The sequence below is a fragment of the Mesoplodon bidens genome (assembly GCF_964165515.1).
Source record: "Mesoplodon bidens genome assembly, chromosome: 8".
Lineage (NCBI taxonomy): Eukaryota > Metazoa > Chordata > Mammalia > Artiodactyla > Ziphiidae > Mesoplodon > Mesoplodon bidens.
The window spans coordinates 39,915,484-39,937,466 of NC_138165.1; the positions used below are offsets into that span (position 1 = coordinate 39,915,484).

At 38.4% G+C, this 21,983-nt stretch overlaps 1 protein-coding gene across 6 annotated transcripts in view; it reads right to left on the reverse strand.

The window, feature by feature from the left end:
- Positions 1 to 21,983, reverse strand: part of UPP2 (uridine phosphorylase 2) — a 45,163-nt gene that overhangs the window by 17,886 nt on the left and 5,294 nt on the right. For 5 of the 6 annotated variants that reach the window (XR_014016510.1, XR_014016511.1, XM_081242587.1 and 2 more), the window contains exons 2-4: positions 21,528 to 21,645; positions 9,007 to 9,165; positions 1,729 to 1,843 (exon numbers count right to left, since the gene is read on the reverse strand). Coding sequence is in view for 4 of the 6 variants with exons in the window: in XM_081242587.1 (XP_081098713.1) it covers positions 1,729 to 1,843; positions 9,007 to 9,165; positions 21,528 to 21,645 (392 nt within the window). In the remaining 2 variants the exon portion in view is untranslated. The remainder of the gene's footprint in view (positions 1 to 1,728; positions 1,844 to 9,006; positions 9,166 to 21,527; positions 21,646 to 21,983) is intronic. The other variant, XM_081242590.1, reaches the window with a different exon arrangement.

Sequence of the window (21,983 nt, forward strand, 5' to 3'; positions counted from 1 at the left end):
GAAAATGTGGAAATCAAAAATGAAGTTATTCACATGACATCCTAATACTTAGATGCATTAGAGCATTTATATCCCAGTTAAAGTCTCTTAAAGGCCAAGACACTATTTATTTGAGTACCTCATCATCATGAAGTTTTGTTGGCTCATCTAAAGAGTGGTAAGATCAGCAAAAAAGCAAAAAACAAAAACCAAAAAACCAACAAGCTACACCTCCTTCATCTCCAAATCAATGTTTTTAAGACAAAACAAACACATCTTATTGATAAGCTAAGAGTCCTTAATGAGAACAGAACTTCAAAATGATGGATAATCCACAACAGCACATTGCTTTAATTTCCCACAATTCATAGACCTTCATTGTGCTACATGGGCTGTATGTATCATGTTACCATCAAACAAAAGACCTAGAATCCATGACCATGAGCTGGATGGTCAGCAGGTTGCTTTGCCCACACTGGACACTTGTTAATATCAAGGGGCAACCACAGCAGTCAGGATGGTACATTGCATGGGCATGGGCTATGCAGACAGATCCTTGTATCCCACAACTCAAGAATTATGAGCAATCTTAATAACAGTGTTATCCATTTCATCCCCAAATGCATCATTCGCTACTATTGCTTATTTGGGATAACATTGGATAAACAACAGTCCAGAAGGATGCCTGATCTAATAATGATTGCTAACTAACATTCTCCTTCTCTTTCTGGGTGGACATCCATAGATGTCCTTCTTTAATCCATCTGTGAGGGTCTTGGCTGGACTTTATTCCTGTACCACAGCTGTGGAAAGGGCATGATATTTTTGAACATGTTTGTTTCTAGTGAAACATGACTCAGCCACCTGTGTAATTCTAAGACCAAAATCTCAGCCTTTTTTTTTTTTTTTTCATAATTCTCATTCAGTCCTGTCACTCGGTCAACCAAACCTTTCCAGTTACAATGCCCTGTCTGTATTTGCATTTGGTGACATAGTAGAATCATCCCCTCACAAGATCTGCTCCTGAAGAAGAGGTTGAAAAAGAAGAAGGTCTCCACAGAACTTTACCTCAGCCCAGGGTGGATGTATAAACAAGGCTCCTGACTAGCTGCCTGACCAGCCAAGGAAGAAGGGAGGAGAGGAGGCTCTGAGCAAACCTTAGGAAGCATCACCCAACTCTTCCCTAAAAGCCCGGCCTGATCTCTTCTGCTGTGTTGATGAGGAAAAGACCCAGCCAAGAAAAGGGTAGTCACTGACATGAGCTAAAAGCAATGTTTTCCTAAGAGCTATTGATGTCTGCTTACTTAGCTGATAAACAAGGCAAGTCTTAGTGATTTATTTTTTTTACTTGAAAGCACTTATTTCTGTCACTTATAAAATTCTTAAGCTTCAAAATCTATTCAAACCCTCAAAACTTACTCTTATCCTCAAAGCATATTTCCTAGCAAGTTTCCACTCCTCCCCTTAAGAACACCTAAGTCCATCTGGGCAGTGGGCAGTGGGATGTCTCACTCCAGGTTTCCATGCAGGGGAAAAGAGAAAGATTGTATACACATCTATTTCCTTAAATTCTTTTAATTTGCTTTAAATTTAAATTTCTCAATTGCCTCAAGCCCAGCCTCCTGACACTTTTTAGCCCATCTGGGTTTCTTCTGGGCTCTGAGTACGTTGGTGTGTTACCATACCAACAGCTTACCCTGTATGGAACAACCACTTGGATTTAATAGTATATAAATCAATCCATCTCACCTATTCCCCCTGATGTACCAATTCTGATAATGGTAACATCACAGCACCGGGCATGGTACAGTAATTTAATGAGTTCATGAAGCATAATAGAAATGGAGGGGATGCCCATGCCATGCTGTGGAGAGAAAAGGGAAAGTCATCATACATCTTGCAGAATGATAACACACACAGGACATATTTACTTCCTTCATTACAAGTTAACAGCCCTCAGGTAAATTTACATAATCATTATGACTTTGCCATAGCTGAGGAAAACGTAAGTCAGCTCTAACCGACGCCCATATGACATGCTGATAGATGGGTCCATCTGTGACGATCAAAGAGAGGCATCTCCCTGTCAGTTAAACTGAGTTCAGCCCTCATTGTCAAGAGCAGAAGGTGGGGATGGCGTGGTGTACTGGTGTGTCAGGGCAGTGCCATTTCTCAGTTCCCCACTGGGCTCTTCACAGTGAGTTTTGAAAAAGAGCTCTCTGCAAGATTGACTTGATTTTGAGGAAATATAGATTTGGCTACCATGTACTTAGTCCTTTTCCACTATACTAAATGAAAGAGTAAATCCATTTCATTGCTCTCATGTGTCCTTGTTCATTTGTTGATAATTCTGTTGAGCTCTGAAAGGCACAAGGGTAGAGATGTGGGTTACATCTACACCTAACAATTTGGAGTATATAATGGATACACATTCAGTATATAGATCATGACTGAAACTCTGGTCTTCCTCAGCATTTGGAAGAGTAGAATCAATGTCACAGAATAAGGGTCACCACAGGTTTAGGATTTGGCTGCTCCTGGTGGTTACAATATGTTCTAATAACGCTCCAGAAGGATCCTTCATGCTGGAATCTGTAGTAGCTGGAGCTAAGTTTAGAATTGGTGTCTATTTCATTCCTAATATAACATGAGAGAGTCAAATGTGGTCTTCAGTATTCTACTCTTGGGCACAAAGACTTTGTGTGCAGAAAAGCACCAGGGGCATCTTGGCAGTTAGGTGATGGCTGACACTAATTCTTCATTAACAAATCTAGAAAACCATTACAGGCATGACCACAATATTTTCACCTGAGTTTCCTTCTTCTCACCATCAAGAATATTAAACTATGGAAACTTTGAACCTCTGGGTTTCCCATTTTTGGTTGCCATGGAACATGTTCTGACTTCCAAATGCATTGTAAGTCTCCTAGAGGATATCAATCAAACCTCTATTAGTTGTATGTCCAAGATTCAGTAACACAATAATACTGGGGGACTTTAACACCTCACTTACACCAATCGACATATCATCCAGACAGAAAATTAATAAGACAACACAGATTTAAATGACACAATAGACCACATAGATTTAATTGATATTTCTAGGACATTCCATCTGAAAACAGCAGATTACACTTCTCAAGTGCACAGGTAACATTCTCCAGGATAGATCACATCTTGGGTCACAAATCAAGCCTCAGGAAGTTTAAGAAAACTGAAATCATATCAAGCGTCTTTTCCGACCACAACACTATGAGATTAGAAATAAATTACAGGGAAAGAAATGTAAAAAACACAAGCACATGGAAGCTAAACAATACGTTACTAAATAACCAAGAGATCACTGAAGAAATCATAGAGAAAATCAAAAAATACCTAGAGACAAGTGACAGTGAAAACACGACAGGCGAAAACCTATGGGGTGCAGCAAAAGCAGTCCTAAGAGGGAAGTTTATAGCAATGCAATCCTACCTCAAGAACCAAGAAAAATCACAAATAAATAATCTAACCTTACACCTAAAGGAACTAGAGAAAGAAGAACAAACAAAACCCAAAGTTAGCAGAGGGAAAGAAATCATAAAGGTCAGAGCAGAAATAAATGAAATAGAAACAAAGAAAAAAACAGCAAAGATCAATAAAACTAAAAGCTGGTTCTTTGAGGAGATAAACAAAATTGATAAACCTTTAGCTAGACTCATCAAGAAAAATAGGGAGATGACTTAAATTGATAAAGTTAGCAATGAAAAAGGAGAAGTTATAACGGACACCGCAGAAATACAAAGCATCATAAGAGACTACTACAAGCAACTCTATGCCAATAAAATGGACAACCTGGAAGAAATGGACAAATACTTAGAAAGGTATAACCTTCCAAGACTGAATCAGGAAGAAACAGAAAATATGAACAATCCAATCACAAGTAATCAAATTGAAACTGTGATGAAAAATCTTCCAACAAACAAAAGTTCAGGACCAGATGACTTCACAGGTGAATTCTATCAAACATTTAGAGAAGAGCTAACACCCATCCTTCTCAAACTCTTCCAAAAAATTGCAGAAGAAGGAACACTCCCAAACTCATTCTATGAGGCCACCATCACCCTGATTCCAAAACCAGACAAAGATACTACAAAAAAAGAAAGTTACAGACCAATATCACTGATGAAAATAGATGCAAAAATCCTCAAAAAATGCTAGCAAACAGAATCCAACAACACATTAAAAGGATCATACACCATGATCAAGTGGGATTTATCCCAGGGATGCAAGGATTCTTCAATATACAAAAAATCAATCAATGTGATACACCATATTAACAAATTGAAGAATAAAAACCATATGATCATCTCAGTAGATGCAGAAAAAGCTTTTGACAACATTCAACACCAATTTATTGATGAAAACTCTCCAGAAAGTGAGCCTAGAGGGAACCTACCTCAACATAATAAAGGCCATATACAACAAACCCCCAGCAAACATCATTCTCAATGGTGAAAAACGGAAACCATTTCCTCTAAGATCAGGAACAAGACAAGGATGTCCACTCTTGACACTATTATTCAACATAGTTTTGGTAGTTCTAGCCATGGCAATCAGAGAAGAAAAAGAAATAAAAGGAATACAAATTGGAAAAGAAGAAGTAAAACTGTCACTGTTTGCAGATGACATGATACTGTACATAGATAATCCTCAATATGCCACCAGAAAACTACTAGAGCTAATCAATGAATTTGGTAAATTACAGGATACAAAATTAATGCAAGAAATCTCTTGCATTCCTATACAATAACAATGAAAGATCAGACAGAGAAATTAAGGAAACAATCCCATTCACCATTGCAATAAAAAGAATAAAATACCTAGGAATAAACCTACCTAAAGAGGTAAAAGACCTGTACTCAGAAAACTGTAAGACACTGATGAAATAAATCAAAGATGACACAAACAGATGGAGAGATATACCATGTTCCTGGATTGGAAGAATCAATATTGTGAAAATGACTCTACTACCCAAAGCAATCTACAGATTCAGTGCAATCCCTGTCAAATTACCAATGGCACTTTTTACAGAACTAGAACAAAAAATCTTAAAATTTATATGGAGACATAAAAGACCCCGAATAGCCAAAGTAATCTTCAGGGAAAAAAATGGAGCTGGAGGAATCAGACTCCCTGACTTCAGACTATACTACAAAGCTTCAGTAATCAAGACAGTATGGTACTGTCACAAAAACAGAAATATAGATCAATGGAATAGGATAGAAAGCCCAGAGATAAACCCACACACATATGGTCAACTAATCTATGACAAAGGAGGCAAGGATATACAATGGAGAAAAGACAGTCTCTTCAATAAGTGGTGCTGGGAAAACTGGACAGCTACATGTAAAAGAATGAAATTAGAACACTCCCTAACACCATACACAAAAATAAACTCCAAATGGATTAAAGACCTAAATGTAAGACCAGACACCATAAACCTCTTAGTGGAAAACATAGGAAGAACACTCTTTGACATAAACCACAGCAAGATCTTTTTTGACCCACCTCCTTTTATTTATGGAAATAAAAGCAAAAATAAACAAATGGGACCTAATGAAACTTAAAAGCTTTTGCAAAGCAAAGGAAACTATAAACAAGACGAAAAGGCCACCCTCAGAATGGGGGAAAATATTTGCAAACGAATGAATGGCCAAAGGATTAATATCCAATATATATAAACAGCTCATGCAGCTCAATATTAAAAAAACAAACCCAATCCAAAAATGGGCAGAAGATCTAAAGAGACATTTCTCCAAACAAGATATGCAGATGGCCAAGAGGAACATGAAAAGCTGCTCAACATCACTAATTATTAGAGAAATGCAAATCAAAACTGCAATGAGGTATCACCTCATACCGGTCAGAATGGCCATCATCAGAAAATCTACAAACAACAAATTCTGGAGAGGGTGGAGAAAAGGGAACCCTCCTGCACTGTTAGGGAATGTAAACTGATGCAGCCACTATGGAGAACAGGATGGAGGTTCCTTAAAAAACTAAAAATAGAATTACCATATGACCCAGCAATCCCACTACTGGGCATATACCCAGAGAAAGCCATAATTCAAACAGACACATGCACCCCAATGTTCATTGCAGCACTATTTACAATAGCCAGGTCATAGAAGCAACCTAAATGCCCATTGACAGATGAATGGATAAAGAAGATGTAGTACATATATACAATGGGATATTACTCAGCCATTAAAAGGAATGAAACTGGGTCATTTGTAGAGACGTGGATGGATCTAGAGACTGTCATACAGAGTGAACTAAGTCAGAAAGAGAAAAACAACTATTGTATATTAATGCATTTATGTGGAATCTAGAAAAATGGTACAGATGAACTGGTTTGCAAGGCAGAAATAGAGACACAGATGTAGAGAACAAACGTATGGACACCAAGGGGGGAAAGCAGCCGGGGGTGGAGGTGGTGGTGTGATGAATTGGGAGATTGGGATTGACATATATACACTAATATGCATAAAATAGATAACTAATAAGAACCTGCTGTTTAAAAAAATAAAATTCACAAAAAGAATGAACAATGCTAAAGGAAAAAAAATAAGTAAAAATGATAAACGCCCCTAATAAAGTCAGCAATTAATCAGTTAAATAAAAGCAACTACAATATCAACAAAGAGAAACAAATAAAATTTATATTCCATCACCCATTGACACAATAATACCAAAACATTAGAAGAAACGATCTGAATTGATACGTGAAATACACACAAAACAGCTGTTATAGCAGACTATTTGAAGAATAGAGAAAATTTGAAGGAAACTTAAGAGAGATATATACATACATACATACCACATACATACATACAAGTATAGATGATTGATGGAAGGAAAAAGAAGGAAAAAAAGAAAGCAAGAGAGAGAGAAAGAAAGAAAAGAGTAAGAAAGAAAGAAAGAAAAAGAGAAAGAAAGGAAGAAAGGAAGGAAGGAAAGAAAAAAGGAAGAGAAAGAAAGAAATCAGATAGATGGGTAGATACATACACAAAAGATGGAAACATGTATATCACTAATTCTGAATATGGCTACAGTTCCTTATTTGCATTTTTCTGTATTTTTTATTTATTTTTATTTATTTATTTATTTATTTTTGCTGTACGCGGGCCTCTCATGTTGTGGCCTCTCCCGTTGTGGAGCATAGGCTCTGGACGCGCAGGCTCAGCGGCCATGGCTCACGGGCCCAGCCGCTCCGTGGCATGTGGGATCCTCCCGGACCACGGCACGAACCCATGTCCCCTGCATCGGCGGGCAGACTCTCAACCGCTGCGCCACCAGGGGAGCCCTGTATTTTTTAAATTAATCAAAATTAAAAACATTGCTTAATCAAAAAAAATGTATGTCCAAGATTAACAAGACTGGACTCTACCACTAATGAGTAAACTCTCTAAATCTCATTTCCTCAATTGTATATTAAGAAAATGAACCATTATTTAATCTATTAGGTTCCTCCTAAATCAGATATTTGATAGGTTTATGACTATCACTTAATATGCGGCACAGTGATAAAATGACAAATGGGCTTGTATGTTTCTGCTAGACTCTCTCTCTTTCTCTCTCTCTCTCTCTCTCTCTCTCTCACACACACACACACACACACACACACACACACCCCTCAGCAGCTGCTGGAGAGGAAGAATTTTCAAAGAAGTGGTCTCAACTGGAAATCCTCTTTCTGCCTAGTGAGGCTCATTTCTAGTTGTCTGACCCCTCTGGACATGATGCATATTTCAGTTCTTTTTCCCTGATGGACAGCAGGATCAGTCTACTGCTGTTTTTATATCTTACTCTGAAGTTTTACTACTTGTTTATGATAGTGTCACATTTTTATAAATTTTACTTTTCTGTCCTTACCCATTTATTGTGCAAAAAAAAGGACAAAGAGTTGTAGTCTAAAAGTCAAGCAAAAGTTAGCAAGACAAAATGTGCCAAGATCTGGGGATACTCAGTTTCTTTCTAATGTAGCTTTTCTGTAATTGTTGAATGAACAAATGAACGAATGGATTCTCCCATGTGTGCCCAAAGCAGGTTTCATGTATTTTGTCCCAGAGGGGAGACCAACTTGGCTGTCCCACTGGTATTGCATAATTTTCCCTTCTTCAGTCTAGGCTTCCAACCATGATCATCCATCCTTCCATGTCCACGTAATATAGAGCAATTGATAGATAGTTATTCCCTGGTTCGGGAGTCACATATAATCCAGCTCCTTAGAATTATCATATCTCTGCAGTGGATTCTTCCCTTGTCACCTGGCATGCTTAGCTGTGCCCCTTATGAGGGCTGCAGTGTCCAGATATATACAGGCTCAGAGCTATTGTTTCAGAATACAGCCCTGTGGCATAGAGACCCACTTGGAAGGCAAGCTGGGTGCACACGCATGTACATTCTGCTAAGTGTATGCTATCCTGAGTCCAAGAGGGAAACGGTCTCTGTGTTCCCTAAAATTGCAAGTCATTCCACTTTCATATTGTCTCAGGACACTGTGTGTCCAGAGCTGTTAACATGTTCTAAATACAGGAGAGCAGTTTGCAAGAGCTCCATGGAAATGCATTAGCAGCTTTTCAGTGAGCTTATTACAGTGTTAAATGGCACCACTTGGGTAATCCTGAAAATTGGCCCTTGTGTACTAAAAGCCCAACATTCCCAAAGCTGGATAAAGGGTAGAGGAGAAAAAATTGCTGGTGGCTTACTAATCAGTTACAAACTAAAGAGAGGAAGTGTGCTTTGAGGGTTTTTTTCCCCTAACATGCATAGCTAAGTGGTAACTAATAAAGCAAACCAAAGTATCACTGAATGTTATTTTATGCCCCTAGGACTTTTTCCAACTATGAATGTCACACCTGGACACTTAATTTATTGTGTGAAAATGCAAAGCAGGAGGGGAAAAAGAACTCCTGTATTTGGAAGTTCCCACTTTCTTTTGCTAGCTTGTGATGACTACGTGACGTGCAGCCATTGAGTACTTACACTGATAGAGAGCACGGGACCAATTTTGTACATACAATATCTGTCAGTCCCGGCGCAGATGTTCTTGACGTCCTCTTCACTGTCTTCCAATCTGAGCTCCTTGTGCATAAACACTGCAAATGCTTTCATTCTGTTAGGGCTTCCACCAACACAGACAAACTGTTAATAAAAATAAACAATGACCTGCCTTAGTAACTGAGATAAAAAGCAAGGGTCAGCTTTCAACTTTAATGTTTTTATTTTATTTTTCAATTATATTCTTAATGGTATATTTAGATGTTATGGGTTATGTTCATGAGTTAACTAATTGGCATCATTAACCGGTAAATAAGGCAACCAGAAACATAGTATATGCACATAATTAGTAATGAAAAAGATAATCACAAAATCAAAGTAAGTGTTGATTTTGTTCAGGTGGGTGTTTCCTGGTGTTTTTGTCATGGTGAACATCAAGAAGCATCTTAAGTGGATATAGGCAGCTTATTGTTGGGCATTAGCGGGCTATAGGCTTAATGTGTCAATTCTGAGGACATGGAAATACGTAACATGAGAACTACAAGTTTAGATGTGTCTTCTGATTCCACATTCCCAATCATACGTTTTTATTATAAAATATACTATGTTAATTTAGAGCTTTAAAGAAAGCACATCAAGACTTTCCAACTTCTCATTCAGAAGACATTTTCATGGAACAAGCCTTATCATTGTAGACTAGAAATCTCACTACGGTATTTCTTCATTTCCAATAATTTGGTTTCATTTTTGTCTTATTCACATTTTAACATCTCTGAAATTACAATATGGATTGCGGTCAAGGGTGTCAAATCTAATAAAATATGGTAGTAAAATTGTCTGGTGGTTGCTTGTGCAATAGCCTCTTAGGGGTACATCAGTCCCAGGGATGGGAGAGGTAGATGTCAGAGAGAGGATGGGCATGGCCTAAGAGCAGCATGGATGAGCAGCCAGACTGGTGGGGACCAGGGCTCAGCAGTAGGGAGGAGGAGTGGCAGCAGATGTCAGAGACCTGAGGAAGCACAGCCCACAGAAAGGTGCCAGGTGCAAAGTCATTCTGAAATCTGAGCTGAGCAGTGAGGTGCACAGAGACTGAAGAGGCTCCAAGTCAGAGAGATAAGGCAACACAGTGGTTAAAGGACTAACCTTTGAGGTTAGAGAAACCTGGCTTTGCACCCCAACCCTGTCTCTGATTAGTTTGTTCAGTGTTATACATGTAATCTCTACGTGCCTCAGATTATCATCTCCAAAATAGAAACAAACGAACAAAAAAAAACCCGTAGTATCCTTCAGAGGGTTTTTGTGAGGATAAGATGGGATTGAACATGATGGGGGACAAAGCCAGGCACTTTCTGAGTGGTCAACAAATGGCAACTTCCATTTTTCATATCACAGAGCAATTTTCTGGCCCTGCTTTTGAGCTTGCTTATTTGTTTCTGTATTTGTGGAATTTAGTGCAAATGAAACTAGTTCAAATCCAGTAAGGAAAAGGCAGCTGGTAGTGCCTGACTGATGTGGGCAGCGTTAGGCAGAGCTTCAGAAGGATTGCCAGTGAGGCCCCTCACAAGGATAAAGAGTATCTGCCTAAGGAAATAACTAACTGAGGTTGTAGAATTAGGTGCCTGATTCACAATTTACTGTGAGTATTGGGTGGTCTCATTACATGATGCATTTTGTTTAGCAATAATTCCTGTGCCAACCTCATTCTCAATTGTGGGATGTAATTATCCTTTTATCCAGGCCCTCTGCCTCTCTTCTACCCTCATTATTATCTTTTCTGTGTCTTCTGATGAGTTTCTCTGTTGGGGCCTAAAGTTGGTAATGAACTGCAATGAAAGTTAGCCATCAAGGCTGAGTAGCAAAGAGGATAAGACCATGGTCTAAGGTAAGTTTTTAAATTAGTATTGATTATTCGTGAAATTTTCCCCTCTGTTCATATGGATAGTTACTTGGCTCAAGATCCAAGTACAAGGAGGTCATTTTTGTTGTTGTTGTTTCCGTTTTACAAAATACAGTAGTTTGAAAATAACCTCAGTGTGTGGTGCCAGTAAATGTAAATTATAACTATTCAGATTGACCATAAAACCAAAACAGATGTTGGAATAGCTTGTGGTTTGAATTCTTCTTTGAACTGTAGATATTGCTGTAATCAACAGGAATTTCTGAATGTTTCTGGAGACATAAAGATGATAAGTGTAGACAAAAGCGTTTTTGTTCTTGAAGACTTACTTCTAAATCAGACTTACTAAATATCACCTCTGGACACAATTTTCAGTCTGGCTGCTTTGACGAGGAGTAAAATATGTCTGAAGACCACCGACAAACAATGACTTTAAGTGACACTTTCTGTGATTTATGTCCCCCCCAAAAAATTATCATTTCTCCTGGTTTTATCAAAGAAGATAGAAATGTCTTGATAAGGAGTCTGAAGCATTACAAAACTATGTTAAGGACTTTGCCTAAAGACTGCCAGAATGAACTCACTTTCAAATATGCCTAGTGTCTTGAAAGACTTAGCTTTGCCATGTTGTATTTATCTGGTCCTACTGCAGTATATGTATCTTGTCTGTTAATAAAGGAGTATAGAGAATTAAAATACATATTACATAGTGTTATAAGATAATGCTTTTCCATGTTACTTGAAATTTCTAGGGAGAGATTGGAGGGTACCAGTTAGTGATTTTATGAAAGATATATTTGGAGGTTGAATTTGAGTAGATAACTTCTAAAGATACTCCACTATATTTTTCAACTGATTGATTGATTCAAGTCTATATGACAAAAGACATTAGCTGTTTACCAAAACTGTTCCCCCTTCTTTCTGGGCACACTACTAAACTCAACTTCCCAGCCTCCTCTTCAGGTAGATGAGGCCATATGCCTGAGTTCCAGCTACTAGAATGTGAACAGAAATGATGAGTGTCACTTCCAGTTCTAGCCCATAGAAATCTCCCATTGGTGATCCTATTGATTGTCTTCTGTTTGTCTGCTGAATGGGTGCTGACAGCCAGTGAAACTTTGCAAGGCACTCCTTGAAGGTGACAGAGCAACAAGATAGAAGGAGCCTGGGTCCCTAATCACCAGTTGGAGGAAAGCCACTGATTGACCAGGAACACCCACTTGGTACTCAGTGTGAGTGAGAAACAAACGTACATTGTGTTAAGCCATTGATATTTTGAAGTAGCAACTAACAAAACCTTTTAAGTACAGTAAGTAAGAAAATGAAGAAAATAGGAATGGTTGTCAGAATCTTTAAGATTTAAAATTTTACACACCCAGAGTTCTTTTCTTTGAAGATAGTGCTGTTAATAATGATTATCATCTCTGTGAAGACAAGGCTGAGTTTTCAGGTACTGATGGATTATGTCCTCTCTTGTTAGCTAGAATTGCTACCCTGGGATTTAAGGGAGTCAAGAAATTGAACCTAGCATGTTCTTATTCAAAGATAAGAACGTAACTGGAAGGAGGCAAGTTTCTGAGAAGGGCATCTATAAATATAAGTCAGGCTTTACCTGTTGCCTATAAAGAACAGGTTAAACGCCAATTCTGATCATTTGGAACTACGTTACCTGCTCCCCAATCTACACCCCCCCACACACACACACTTTTGCCTCCTATCCATCAAAATGGCCCAATCAGTAGAGATGTTCTCTGGTAGAAAAAAATGGGTTCTAAACCAGAGCATGTCTTTTTATCCAAGAGAGAATCTATTGAAATGGTCCACAGCCAGGTGGATTATGAGCTTATAAGGTTGGATAGTGGTTATGACAAAGTATGAGAATAAGTGCTGATAAAAATCTAGTCAGGTAGAGGAGAGACAGATACCTAGATATGTAAATAATAGATCACTTTCTATCTCAAAAACATCAGTCTTTTTAGTTATTAATTAGATGTTCATGTTAGTTTATTAATTATGGTAGATCATTTAATTAATCAGAATTATCCTTATGTAAGTGTCCTGGAAAAGTCTTTGTGAAGCATGAACCTCAAACCTAACATTTGAATTCAGGTAAAGTCCAATTAATGAGTATCAAAGACAGCCTTGATCAATTTACTCTTGAAGCATAAACATCAGAAACAGCAGTAGGAAAAGAGGTTCCACTGAAAAGATGAAGCAAAAGATTGAGGGAGGCCATGAAAGAGCAAAGAGCCACTGACTGCAGAGGAGTAGGGAAATGGGCAGGTCACATCAGATCAGCCCACACCATCACACCTGTGCCCTAGGAGAGATGGGAGGGGGAGGGAGCAATGTAGTCCCTACTGTTAATGAATATCATCGATTTATTTCTTCTCCTCCCCACCCCGCCACCTTTCCTTCCTTCTCCTCCTCCTCCTTCTTGGTCTAGCTAACCGCCTCCTCCTCTTCCTCCCCTTTCTTCAGTGCCCCTTGTCAATTAATGGACTATTCTCAGTTACGATGACTCAAAAAGCCCAGCTAGTGCAGTGGGCAAGAACCCTGGAAATTGGACTTAGAAGAATTTGGTCCAAGTCCTAGCTCTGCCACTATATGGTGTAATTTGTTAACCACTTTTGACCACTCTGAATTCAATTTCCTTGTTTTATGGAGGAAATGAATATCTGCTACACCCACCTAAAAGAGGGAATGTGAAGATTTGAGATAGTGGATCTGAGAGCTTTTCTTTGTGTTCTTGTAATTGCTAAAGGAGTGAATAAAAGTCAGATGAAAACTGCACAATTCTCTAGTGGTGGGACTGTGATTAGGTGTAGGCCTTTTAGAAAACAAAAAAATTTTTTAAAGTTCATTCCCTTTGACCATTTCTGTAAATCATCTTAATAGACTTAAATGTTAAAACATTATAGGTACAAAAATATCCATTTGAGTGCTGTTTATGATAGAAAATACTTCAACATTAAAGTCAATAGTAGACTATGTAATATATGGCACAGGCACTTGGCATCCATAAACCATGTGTTTCAAAGAGAACATTATAATATGGGGAAATGTTAATGACATAAAGTTAAGTGAAAAACACAGACTGTAAAGTTATGTAATTCCAACTATTTAAAAATCTATTTGTTAAAAAGAACTGAAAGAAAAGAAAAGAAAATAGGTTGATGGAATCTTTGTTTAGCTGGTAGGGGTTTTTTTTAGACGTATTTTTAAAAATCATTGTTCTAGATTGGTTCAAGGTGGCAGAGTAGAAGGACATGCGCTCACTCCCTCTTGCAAGAACACTGGAATCACAACTAACTGCTGAACAATCATTGACAGGAAGGCACTGGAACTCACCAAAAGAGATACCCCACACCCAGAGACAAAGGAGAAGCCTCAATGAGATGGAAGTAGGGGTGCAATCACAATAAAATCAAATCCCATAACCACTAGTGGGTGACTCACAAACCAGAGAACAATTATACCACAGAAGTCCACCCACTGGAGTGAAGGTTCTGAGCCCCACGTCAGGCTTCCCAACCTGGGGGTCCAGCAACGGGAGGAAGAATTCCCAGAGAATCAGACTTTGAAGGCTAGTGGGATTTGACTGTAGGACTTTGACAGGACTGGGGGAAACAGAGACTCCACTCTTGGAGGACACACACAAAGTAATGTGCACATCAAGACCTAGAGGGAAGGAACAGTGACCCCACAGGAGACTGAACCAGACCTATCTGCTAGTGTTAGAGGGTCTCCTGCAGAGGTGGGGGGTGGCTGTGGCTCACTGTGGGGACAAGGACACTGGAAGCAGAAGTTCTGGGAAGTACTCCTTGGCATGAGCCCTCCCGGAGTCCACCATTAGCCCCACCAAACAGCCTATAGCCACCAGTGCTCAGCTGCTCAGGCCAAACAACCAACAGGGAGGGAACTCAGCCCCACCCATCAGCAGACACGCGGATTAAAGTTGTACTGAGCTCTGCCCACCAGAGCAACACCCAGCTCTGCCCACCACCAGTGCCTCCCATCAGGAAGCTTACACAGGCCTCTTAGATAGCCTCATCCACCAGAGGACAGACAGCAAAAGCAAGAAGAACTACAATCCTGCAGCCTGTGGAAAGAAAACCACATTCACAGAATGATAGACAAAATGAAGAGGCAGAGGATTATGTATCAGATGAAGGAAAATGATAAAACCCCAGAAAAACAACTAAATGAAGTGGAGATAGGCAACCTTCCAGAAAAAGAATTCAGAAAAATGATAGTGAAGACGATACAGGACCTTGAAAAAAGAATGGAGGCAAAGATCGAGAAGATGCAAGAAATGTTTAACAAAGACCTAGAAGAATTAAAGAACAAACAAACAGAGAAGAACAATACAATAACTTAAATGAAAAATACACTAGAAGGAATCAATAGCAGAATAACTGAGAAGTGACCTGGAAGACAGAGTGGTGGAATTCACTGCTGCAGAACAGAATAAAGAAAAAAGAATGAAAAGAAATGAAGACAGGGCTTCCCTGGTGGCGCAGTGGTTGAGAGTCCGCCTGCCGATGCAGGGGACACGGGTTCGTGCCCCGGTCTGGGAGGATCCCACATGCCGCGGAGCGGTTGGGCCCGTGAGCCATGGCCGTTGGGCCTGCGCGTCCGGAGCCTGTGCTCCGCAACGGGAGAGGCCACAACAGTGAGAGGCCCGCATACAGCAAAAAAAAAAAAAAAAAAAAAAAAGAAATGAAGACAGCCTAAGCAACCTCTGGGACAACATTAAACACACCAACATTCACATTATAGGGGTCCCAGAAGGAGAAGAGAGAGAGATAGGACCCAAGAAAATGTTTGAAGATATTATAGTTGAAAATTTCCTACCATGGGAAAGGAAATAGCCACCCAAGTCCAGGAAGTGCAGAGAGTCCCAGGCAGGATAAACCCAAGGAGAAACATGCCAAGACACATAGTAATCAAACTGACAAAAATTAAAGACAAAGAAAAATTGTTAAAAGCAACAAGGGAAAAATGACAAATAACATATAAAGGAACTCCCATAAGATTAACAGCTGATTTCTCAGCAGAAATTCTACAAGCCAGAGGGAGTGGCACGATATATTTAAAGTGATGAAAGGAGAGAACCTACAACCAAGATTACTCTACCCAGCAAGGATCTCATTCAGATTTGACAGAGAAATCAAAGGCTTTACAGACAAGCAAAAGCTAAGAGAATTCAGCATCAGTGAACCATCTCTACAACAAATGCTAAAGGAACTTCTCTAAGTGGGAAACACAAGAGAAGAAAAGGACCTACAAAAACAAATACAAAACAATTGAGAAAATGGTAATAGGAACATACATATTGATAATTAACTTAAATGTGAATGGATTAAATGCTCCAACCAAAAGACATAGGCTTGCTGAATGGATACAAAAACAAGACCTATATATATGCTGTCTACAGACAAGCACTTCAGACCTAAGGACACATACAGACTGAAAGTGAGGGGATGGAAAAAGATATTCCATGCAAATGGAAATCAAAAGAAAGCCGGAGTAGCAATACTCATATCAGATAAAGTAGACTTTAAAATAAAGAATGTTACGAGAGACAAGGAAGGACACTACATAATGATCAAGGGATCAATCCAAGAAGAAGATATAACAATTATAAATATATATGCACCCAACATAGGAGCACCTCAATATATAAGACAAATGCTAACAGCTGTAAAAGAGGAAATCAACAGTAACACAATAATAGTGGGGCACTTTAACACCTCACTTACACCAATGGACATATCATGCAGACAGAAAATTAATAAGCATGGACTTGAGGACATGGGGAGGAGGAAGGGTAAGCTGGGACGAAGTGAGAGAGGGGCATTGACATATATACACTACCAAATGTAAAACAGATAGCTAGTGCTAAGCAACCACATAGCACAGGGAGATCAGCTCAGTGCTTTGTGACCACCTAGAGGGGTGGGATAGGGAGGGTGAGAGGGAGACGCAAGAGGGAGGGGATATGGGGATATATGTGTACGTATAGCTGATTCACTTTGTTATACAGCAGAAACTAACACAACATTTTGAAGCAATTATACTTCAATAAAGATGTTAAAAAAAAGAAAATTAATAAGGAAACAGAAGCTTTAAAAGACACAAAAGACCAGATTGATTTAATTGATAATTATCGGACATTCCATCCAAAAACAGCATATTACACTTCTCAAATGCACACGGAACATTCTCGAGGATAGATCACATCTTGGGTAACAAATCAAGCCTCGGGAAATTTAAGAAAACTGAAATTATATCAAGCGTCTTTTCCGACCACAACACTGTGAGATTAGAAATAAATTACACGGAAAAAAACATAAAAAGCACAAGCACATGGAAGCTAAACAATACGTTACTAAATAACCAAGAGATCACTGAAGAAATCAAAAAATACCTAGAGACAAGTGACAATGAAAACACGGTGACCCAAAACCTATGGGGTGCAGCAAAAGCAGTCCTATGAGAGAAATTTTTGGCAATACAATCCTACCTCAAGAAACAAGAAAAATCGCAAATAAATAATCTAACCTTACACCTAAAGGAACTAGAGAAAGAAGAACAAACAAAACCCAAAGTTAGCAGAGGGAAAGAAATCATAAAGGTCAGAGCAGAAAAAAAAAATAGAAACAAAGAAAACAATAGCAAAGATCAATAAAACTAAAAGCTGGTTCTTTGAGAAGATAAACAAAATTGATAAACCTTTAGCTAGACTCATCAAGAAAAATAGGGAGATGACTTAAATTGATAAAGTTAGCAATGAAAAAGGAGAAGTTACAACGGACACCACAGAAATACAAAGCATCATAAGAGACTACTACAAGCAACTCTATGCCAATAAAATGGACAACCTGGAAGAAATGGACAAATTCTTAGAGAGGTATAACCTTCCAAGACTGAACCAGGAAGAAACAGAAAATATGAACAAACCAATCACAAGTAATCAGATTGAAATGGGATGAAAAATCTTCCAACAAACAAAAGTCCAGGACCAGATGACTTCACAGGTGAATTCTATCAAACATTTAGAGAAGAGCTAACACCCATCCTTCTCAAACTCTTCCAAAAAATTGCAGAAGAAGGAACACTCCCAAACTCATTCTACGAGGCCACCATCACCCTGATTCCAAAACCAGACAAAGATACTACAAAAAAAGAAAGTTACAGACCAATATCACTGATGAATATAGATGCAAAAATCCTCAACAAAATACTGGCGAACAGAATCCAACAACACATTAAAAGGATCATACACCATGATCAAGTGGGATTTATCCCAGGGATGCAAGGATTCTTCAATATACAAAATGTCAATCAGTGTGATACACCATATTAACAAATTGGAGAATAAAAACCATATGATCATCTCAGTAGATGCAGAAAAAGCTTTTGACAACATTCAACACCCATTTATGATAAAAACTCTCCAGAAAGAGGGCATAGAGGGAACCTACCTCAACACAATAAAGGCCATATACGACAAACCCACAGCAAACATCATTCTCAATGGTGAAAAACTGAAAGCATTTCCTCTAAGATCAGGAACAAGACAAGGATGTCCACTCTCGCCACTGTTATTCAGCATAGGTTTGGAAGTCCTAGCCATGGCAATCAGAGAAGAAAAAGAAATAAAAGGAATGCAAATTGGAAAAGAAGTAAAACTGTCACTGTTTGCAGATGACATGATACTGTACATAGATAATCCTAAGGATGCCACCAGAAAACTACTAGAGCTAATCAATGAATTTGGTAAAGTTGCAAGATACAAAATTAATGCACAGAGGGACTTCCCTGGTGGCGCAGTGGTTAAGAATCTGCCTGCCAATGCAGGGGACACAGGTTCGAGCCCTAGTCCAGGAAGATCCCACATGCCGTGGAGCAATTAAGCCCGTGTGCCACAAATACTGAGCATGCACTCTAGAGCCTGCAAGCCACAACTACTGAGCCCACATGCCACAACTAATGAAGCCTGCGTACCTCGAGCCCGTGCTCTGCAACAAGAGAAGCCACCACAATGAGAAGCCTACGCCCCGCAGCAAAGAGTAGCCTCCACTCGCTGCAGCTAGAGAAACGCCATGCAAAGCAACAAAGACCCCATCGCAGCCAAATAAATAAATAAATAAATAAAAATTAATGCACAGAAATATCTTGCATTCCTATACACTAACAACGAAAGATCAGACAGAGAAATTAAGGAAACAATCCCATTCACCACTGCAACATAAAGAATAAAATACCTAGGGAAACAAAAGACCTGTCTGCAGGAAACTATAAGACACTGATGAAAGAAATTAAAGCTGATACAAACAGATAGAGAGATATGCCATGTTCTTGGATTGGAAGAATCAATATTGTGAAAATGACTCTACTACCCAAAGCAATCTACAGATTCAGTGCAATCCCTATCAAATTACCAATGGCATTTTTTACAGATCTAGAACCAAAAATCTTAAAATCTGTGTGGACACACAAAGACCCCAAATAGCCAAAGTGATCTTGAGGTAAAAAAACGGAGCTGGAGGAATCAGACTCCCTGACTTCAGACTATACTACAAAGCTTCAGTAATCAAGACAATATGGTACTGGCACAAAAACAGAAATATAGATCTATGGAACAGGATAGAAAGCCCAGAAATAAACCCACGCACATATGGTCAACTAATCTATGACAAAGGAGGCAAGGATATACAATGGAGAAAAGACAGTCTCTTCAATAAGTAGTGCTGGGAAAACTGGACAGCTACATGTAAAAGAATGAAATTAGAACACTCCCTAACACCATACACAAAAATAAACTCCAAATGGATTAGAGACCTAAATGTAAGACTGGACACTATAAAACTCTTAGAGGAAAACATAGGAAGAACACTCTTTGACATAAATCACAGCAGGATCTGTTTTGATCCACCTCCTAGAGTAATGGAAATAAAAACAAAAATAAACAAATGGGACGTAATGAAACTTCAAAGCTTTTGCACAACAAAGGAAACCATTAACAAGATGAAAAGACAATCCTCAGAATGGTAGAAAATATTTGCCGACAAATCAATGGACAAAGGATTAATCTCCAAAATATATAAACAGCTCATGCAGCTCAATATTAAAAAAAAACAAACAACCCCATCCAAAAATGGGCAGAAAACCTAAAGAGACATTTCTCCAAAGAAGACATACAGGTGGTCAATAGGCACATGAAAATCTGCTCAACATCACTAATTATTAGAGAAATGCAAATCAAAACTGCAATGAGGTATCACATTACACCAGTTAGAATGGGCATCATTAGAAAATCTACAAACAGCAAATGCTGGAGAGGGTGTGGAGAAAAGGGAACCCTCTTGCCCTGTTGGTGGGAATGTAAATTGATACAGCCACTATGGAGAACAGGATGGAGGTTCCTTAAAAAACTAAAAATAGAATTACCATATGACCCAGCAATCCCACTACTGGGCATATACCCTGAGAAAACCATAATTCAAAAAGGGTCATGTACCCCAATGTTCATTGCAGCACTATTTACAATAGTCAGGTCATGGAAGCAACCTAAATGCCCACTGACAGAAGAATGGATAAAGAAGATGTGGTACATATGTTCAATGGAATATTACTCAACCATAAAAGGAATGAAATTGGGTCATTTGTAGAAACGTGGATGGATCTAGAGACTGTCATACAGAGTGAAGTAAGTCAGAAAGAGAAAAACAATTATCGTATATTAATGCATATATGTGGAATCTAGAAAAATGGTACAGATGAACCAGTTTGCAAGGCAGAAATAGAGACACAGATGTAGAGAACAAACGTATGGACACTAAGGCGGGACACCTGGGGTCGGTGGGGGAGTGGTGGTGGTGGGATGAATTGGGAGATTGAGATTGACATATATACATTAATATATATAAAATAGGTAACTAATAAGAACCTGCTGTATTAAAATAAATTTAATTTAAAAAATAAAAATCTTTGTTCTTATTTATATTTTTCCAATTTTAAATAATGAACATGAGCCATTTTTATAATTAACATATATATTAAGATAAATAATACTGACATAAAATTTTCCTAGTAGCATTCCAGAAACGATTATTTCATAATATTTTATTATGAAATAACAAAAGTCTTAATAATATGAAATATTAAATAATGGTTGTTTTCAAGAAGTGATATAAGATAGTATTGTTAGTTTTGTTGAGTTATTTCATGATTTGATAAAATGAGAATTAGTGAGGTTCATCTATAAATGAAGATGTTAAAGAGTGAACTGAATCGTAATGAATTCTGAACACCCAGCAGTATTGTCAGTAAAATTGTATTTATCTCTAGGGACCAGAAGAGTCAAATAACCATGTTTGCATTAGATTTAGTTTGGGAACCTTTATATCTTGTTAAGGTGGAAATGACTGTTCATGATGTACACATTCTAAATTGTTTCAGAGAACAAGCACAGCTTTTGTTCCTATTGGGACCTCGGACATTTCTCTAGCCAAAGGTGTAAAGTTTATGTTAGGAAAATAAGGAGAAATATCACCAGAGGAAACTCAATTGTTTTTCCTAAAGTTAGAAATACTTTTACCTTTACATCCCCAAACATTTCTGGTAGGTTGTGTGTTTTTGTTCCTAAATCCAAGTGATAGAGAACATCTTCATCCATAGAGTCCAGGTAAGGATTTTTAACATGAACAAAACCTTTTCTGAAAAAGATAATACAAAGAAGGTCTAAAGGAATTTGGAGGGATACCGCACAAAAGGGAAATATCAGTCTACACCTATGATAACCACTAGCCCAAATATTGGACAAAAACCTTCATTTAGGATTAATTGATTTGTAAGGAAGCAATGTGGTATAATAATGAATAAAATGGCTAATATTTGTTGTGCACTTACTATGTACCAGGCATAGCATTAAGCATGAAAATTCTACAATGTCATAAAAACTGCATATAATAAACACATTACCTCGTTTAATCCCATGACCATTCTATTAGGTAAGTAATACTAATAATTCATAAGAAGCCAAGGCTTACAGAAG